At 38.5% G+C, this 6,313-nt stretch overlaps 1 protein-coding gene across 1 annotated transcript; it reads right to left on the bottom strand.

The window, feature by feature from the left end:
- Positions 1-1,825: 1,825 nt before the first annotated feature.
- Positions 1,826-3,448, bottom strand: LOC121379482 (kelch-like protein 6). Its single transcript, XM_041508126.1, has one exon. The coding sequence runs from the start codon at positions 3,446-3,448 to the stop codon at positions 1,826-1,828; it is 1,623 nt and encodes a 540-aa protein (XP_041364060.1).
- Positions 3,449-6,313: the final 2,865 nt, after the last annotated feature.

Here is a 6,313-nt window from a genome sequence, read left to right as displayed (position 1 = left end):
GAAGCACGTGTGTGCAAAGTTCATTCTAGCTTGCGTCTGAACCAGTAACAGCCAGATATTCATGATTTAATTATTTACATAAATATATATTTTCCAAAGGTTTTCCAGAGTCTTTTTCTCAACGAGTTTTTTCTCTGGGTTTTTTTAACCTGGAAGTAAACTTGTTATATGAAAATAGATTGCGTTTGTTAGGAGTGGAATGCTTATGGAATTTACGAAGATTTGTTTATTTATGATGTACAAAAAATAAAAAATAAGCCAGTTCCATGTAGTTTCTCGGTCAGCCTACGAGGTATTTTGGAGTGTTTTATATTAAGAGGATGAGAGTGTTTAATCATATTTACTATATCACGAACCGGCAGTTTCTCGCTCAACAACAGTACCGTTTATTTATTTATGTATTTATTTATTTGGATTTTATTTGAATTGAATTTTGCTATATTTTCATTGACGATTTATTTGCATATTTTTGACATGTGTATATCTGGTTCCAGTGTACACTGTTGCTCAATTTATCTATTTATCTATTTGTGTCCATTTATTTATATTTGGGTTGCCCAAATGCCCTATTTTCGGGTGGTAACCTTAAATTAAGCCGTGGCCAATTCAGCCAATAAACAAATAGACACAATATTTTTAATCGTTATCTTTGATAATTAATTTGGACGCAATTGCTAATGATATGAGGGATTGTCCAAATTTGTTTGTTGTATTATCCCAGCTATTTCTTTTGTCTCAATGTTTGTAAAAAAAACATATCTGACGGTACATGCATATTTTCAAGAAATTTAAATCCATTACTATTCACACATCCACACTCGGTAGCAGTTTTAGCGTTAAAATCTTCGCCAATTACTATCAATCCATGCTGCGAATAATTTAACACTTTCTTGCTTATGACATCAAAGGGATGTCGTATTGTTAGGTGGTACACAGGTAGTACAGACAGAAATATCTTTGTCAAACGATAAAAATGCTTTACTAATTCTAATACATAATGTAAATTCACTAAATGCTACAAAGAAAACAAAAGGCTTTAAATCAGTTTTACATTTAAAAAAGTCAATCCACCACGGATGCTTGCACAAATTTGCCTTCGTGTTGCAGTATCATTGGTTTTAAGCGTCGACAAGCTCGGCAAATGATGCTTTGACTTCAACGGTTGTATGAAGTCTCTGATGTGCTTGTGCCTTTTCAATGTGTTTTAAGATCAATTTATTAAAAATATCGCACGTTAATAAAACCTGTGAGAAGATATTCAAATGAATACCCAGAATCGAGGGTTAGAAAAAATAAAGCTCGTTTTGTTTAACGACACCACTAGTGCACATTGACGGTAATCATCGGCAATTCTGACATGTAGTCATCAGAGGAAACCCGCAACATTGTGCCTAATGCAGCAAGGGATCTTTTATATGCACTTCCCCACAGACAGGAAAGCACATACCACGGTCTTTGACCAACAGTAGTGCACTGGTTTGAACAAGAAAAAACACAATCAATTGAATCGCCCGTGCACAGGGATTTCCCTGACCTAGATACATGCCACACGTATGGGGCGTGTTACGCGGGAGCTCTCGTAGAGAAATCGTAAACACTCCAATACTTGGTACACTGATAGTAGTTTAAATCAAACTACAATAATTTACTGTCTACGTGATGTGTTTATATAACAGGCTTATACATCGCCAATGGACGATGTGGTCTTATTGCGCTGTTTAAAATTAGATGCACTTCGAAATTTGACCCGTGGATATGCTACGTTTTATGTTTCTACTATAACTCATGATAGGACTCCTGACAGAACATAATGTAATGTGTCGTTTTACTGCAAACAGAAACGTGGTATCTGCATGTGTAATGCACCATAGATGTAGCTAAATGATGGTGTATTTTCCATGGTAACGGATTCTTTGGAACCATCTCTGATGTCCAGCTTCTGTACACCATTCCCGGTAATAACAATGATGTTGCCATCTTTGTATACAAATCCAAACCAGTAACCGTATTTCTCATATTTTGCAACAGGTTCAGCTCTTAATGTTGGCGTGTTTATGTCATCGATGTGAATGACGTCAAAAGAACCGTCATAATGTAACAAATACAGGTTTGGCATGTCTAGATATGATCTGGTTAGTAATCCACTTTTCAACTGTGTGTTGATTGCACAGACAGCGTGTGTGTTTGTGTTGAAGCAATGTACTTGGTCTGTTACACTCCAATCCAGTTTTCCACCCATCACCAGAATGTTTTCTCCAACAGCTTCAGCACAGGAATCTCGCCGACGACATCCGAGATCTCCCACCACCTGCCACTCGTACTGTCCCAGCTGCAGCTGTTCTATAGTGTTACTGTGTCGTCCTCCAATCACGTACAGCTTGCCATCTAGAACAGCCATACAGTGATCACAGCGATCATGTTTGAGATCTGGACCACGACTCCACGTCCTTCTACATACGTTAAATACACACGTTGATTTTCGTGTTTCAGATCCTCCAGTAATGTATATTGATTTGCCGGAGACTGCTGCTGAAAAAGATCCACCTGGTTGATTAGAACATTCCGGCAGTTCATACCAGCGTTTATCACTCAAACAAGCAACAGATAACAGTTTAACTGAATTTTGTAGGACGAATACAACGTCAAGCATTTGTCCTGAAATCCTGTTGTCGAGAAACATGTTCATTTTTGTGTAGCATGAATAATAGGTTTTGATACCTTTCTGAACAACTTGTTGTAACGCCTCATGTTGGTGGACAAAGGTAGTAAAAATAACATCATCTGTCAAGTAGTTGATGCTAACATGCTCAAATCTGATTTGTGTGAACAGGTCGACCATAGTTTCAACTGAAGGATTGTGCTGACTGATCCACTTCTGAACATCTCGAATCACGTCATCTTCTTTCTGTGACAGATCATCCTGAGACAACACCTGAAGATATTCATCTTCTGACAGATCCATCACTGACCCGTTCTCTGACAGTCTGTCCGCGTTTTTTACTACATATTGAAAAGTCTTAGTAGCAAGATCTTCCATGCCGTACTTCTTTAATGATCTCCACCTGAGAACGCAGTTTTCTGTGGTCAGTGTAAGATTGTTGTTCAGATATCTCAGACAGGAAGACTTGAGGTCATCCAGCTGCATCATCTCGGCGAGGTCAATCAATGCAAAACAGTTGACATCGTTGACGACGTCCTCACCGAGAATATGAAATTTCAGCACATCGTCAAATGTTTGTTTAGACACTGTCGGTAACGTGACCACTCCAGTGTTCTTCTCCAACATGTCAGACGTCAACATGGTCTCAAAATAGGACGACATTGCTGTCAGACAAAGCCTACTTCCTGTCGTGGAGCCATCTTGAAAGACTAGTTTTATGTCATTGTGGTCACCTTGGATCAGTTTTTCGTAGATCTTTTTCAGAAAGGATTGTTGTACTTCCGACATTTCGTCCACTAAAATTAGATAAGACAGGAAATTATTAAAACCGAATGGATGTGATTGGATAACACTTGTGAAACAGTGATTAAAAATTCGTTTAAGAAATGTCAATATGAAATATTTGATGGCTTAATATTTTATATTGTTAAAGGTTGCTCATACAAACTTTATGAAAACTTGTTTTGAGAGGGCAGGTTCCTGATCATGTTACAACGCTGGTCCACTCGTTCTTATACACCAACATTAGTTTTTTGTTTGCTCCTTTACTGTAATCAGTAACATCTCTCCTGCCCCTCCCCCCCCCCCCGTCTCTCTCTCTATGTGTGTGTGCGTGCGTACGTACATACGTATGTATATACGTACGTACGTACGTACGTATAGATGTATTGATATATGAATATCTATACATTGCATGTATGTCGAGGTTGACGATTACATACATAGATATTAACGCACCGATGCAGGAGGTAATTAAATCATTTCTAGCCTTACACATTGTCTCATGCCGTTGCTGGGACTCGAACCTGTGGTACCGAATCGCTCGCAACATGCAGACTTACCACTATATGCTCTGAGCTATCGAGACATCTATAAAAAGGATGCTCTTTAATTCAAACCTGCATGAAACAGTGGGCATATCTGGCACTGGCTAGTATGTATTGATGTATGCATATCTATATATTGTATGTATGTAGAGGTTGACGATTACATACATAGATATTAACGCACTGGCGCAGCGGATAATTAAATCCTTTCTGGCCTCACAAATTGTCTCATACCGTTGCTGGGACTCGAACCTATGGCATCGAATCGCCCCCAAATTTCAGACTTGCCACGATACCTTCTCTTTAGGTATACAATGTATGTATGTGCGGGTGCACGCGTTAATGTGTACGTTTATATTATGTACGTGATATGTGTAACAGCACAGTGTATGTACAAGGTTTTCAGTTAGAACATTAGTAATATACTAAGACGTATGTATATACTATGAAGTGATGAGAGCACCTTAAGCCTAACACCGTCACAATGGTCTGGGGACAATAATAATAATAATAATAATAATAATAATAATAATGAAAACAATGTATGTATATATGTGCAGGTGCACGCGTTAATGTGTACGTTTATACGTGATATGTGTAACAGTACAGTGTATGTATAAGGTTTTCGGTTATAACATTAATCTGACAAGACGTATGTATATAACTATGAAGCGATGAGAGCACCTTAAGCCTAACACGGTCACAATGGTCTGGGGACAATAATAATAATAATAATAATAATAATAACAACAAATAATAATAATAAAAACAATAAAACAAAAACAAAAACCTGATTATGCTACAATATAAATATTCCCATTAGAATGTTGTCATGTCAATAATATCCTCGTATCACCGATGTCAAAGTAATGGACTTGAAATTGCTAAATATTTATTACTTATTTATTACGTCATTAAAAGCACATCAAATGGAAGGACATATCGATAATTAATTTAAACAGTAACTTGAATACTATTTAATACAGTTTATTTTTTGTATGGTTGAACTTTGCTATGTTCATAGGTCGATCAAGTGAATGATTTGTGGTTTGACTGGTCAAGCGTTTAGAGTTCAACTGTTTGTACATAAAGATACAGATATTACTAACATGCATAGTAAGTTAGGTGATATCAGTGTATGTCGTTAAATAGAGAAAATTCACTTGTGTAGAGTTGTATGGCACGAGTACCGAAACAGGACGTAAATAAAGAGACCAATACCAACACATTCCCGTTTCAAGTAACTGTAACCTACAAGTGTATACGTGTATATAACTGTAAAGACGAGTGGGCAGGAGTTTATGTAGAAGGGGGTCTAGACTGGTGAGCGAAGTTTCCAAGGGGGTCGAGTCATGCTCTCACAGGAAAATATAGTGGAAAACATCACTACCCCCCCCCCCCCCCCCCCCCCCCGCCGCACACTCGCTTGCTGCAACATATAAGGGAACATGTAACTCATGTTTATCTACGTTTCCTCCACGTGTGACTATAACCGTACATACATCTGCTGACAATACTGTTTATGTCGAAATGCGATTAATATAAATGCATTTACCTACTATGTTAGTCCGAAGAGACGTATAATGTGTGGTTGACATAACGTGTCCCGTGCACTACTACTATGTGAAACTAGGATGGAAACGGGAAGTAAATAAATGCATTGGAAAATTATTGCTGCTTCAATGTGTGATTTAGTATGGTATTTAATATGTGTACACTGCTATATAACATTGTTTTCACTTATGGAAAACGTATAGCCACAGGCAACAGTATTTGTATGGAAATGTGATTTGTACTTACATGGAAACGACCGTGAGGTATTTTTACAGAAACAACCTACACATTGATCGACAACATGTCACAAGGTGTGTCACGTGACCGTTTCAACGAGATCATAGTGTCAGATTGCTAAACATTTAGTACGTCACGCATAATGGATACTGTTTTTATATATAAACCAATGGCATAAGCGTTCGGGACGACAGGGGGTGGCAAGGGGGGGGGGGGGGGGGGGGGTGTGAGGTGAATTGGGAGGGGCGGGTTATTTTCAGAAAGAAATTACTCCCCTCTTCGGTGCTAGAGCAATTTTTTTTATTTGGACACAAAAATGCTCCACAACTGGTACATCAAAGGCCGTGATTTGTGCTATCCTGTATGTGGGGTGATGCATATAAAACATCCTTTGCAGTAGTAGGGACGTCACTTGGGTACCAAAATATGCAAATGAGCTAGGTCACGTGACCTGTCCTGCGTTCTGATTGGTTGACCTCTAAGGGACGTGGCCTCTTCTGATTGGCTGACCTCTAAGCGTGGGGGCGTGGCCTAA

This window comes from Gigantopelta aegis, chromosome 8, assembly GCF_016097555.1.
Source record: "Gigantopelta aegis isolate Gae_Host chromosome 8, Gae_host_genome, whole genome shotgun sequence".
Taxonomy (NCBI): Eukaryota; Metazoa; Mollusca; class Gastropoda; order Neomphalida; family Peltospiridae; genus Gigantopelta; species Gigantopelta aegis.
Note: the sequence above shows the minus strand (reverse complement) of the source record. Positions and strands in the feature narration are given on the sequence as shown.

What these genes read in the sequence shown, in the direction of transcription:
- LOC121379482 (XM_041508126.1), bottom strand. Translation starts at nt 3,448, where the DNA reads ATGTCGGAAGTACAACAATCCTTTCTGAAAAAGATCTACGAAAAACTG.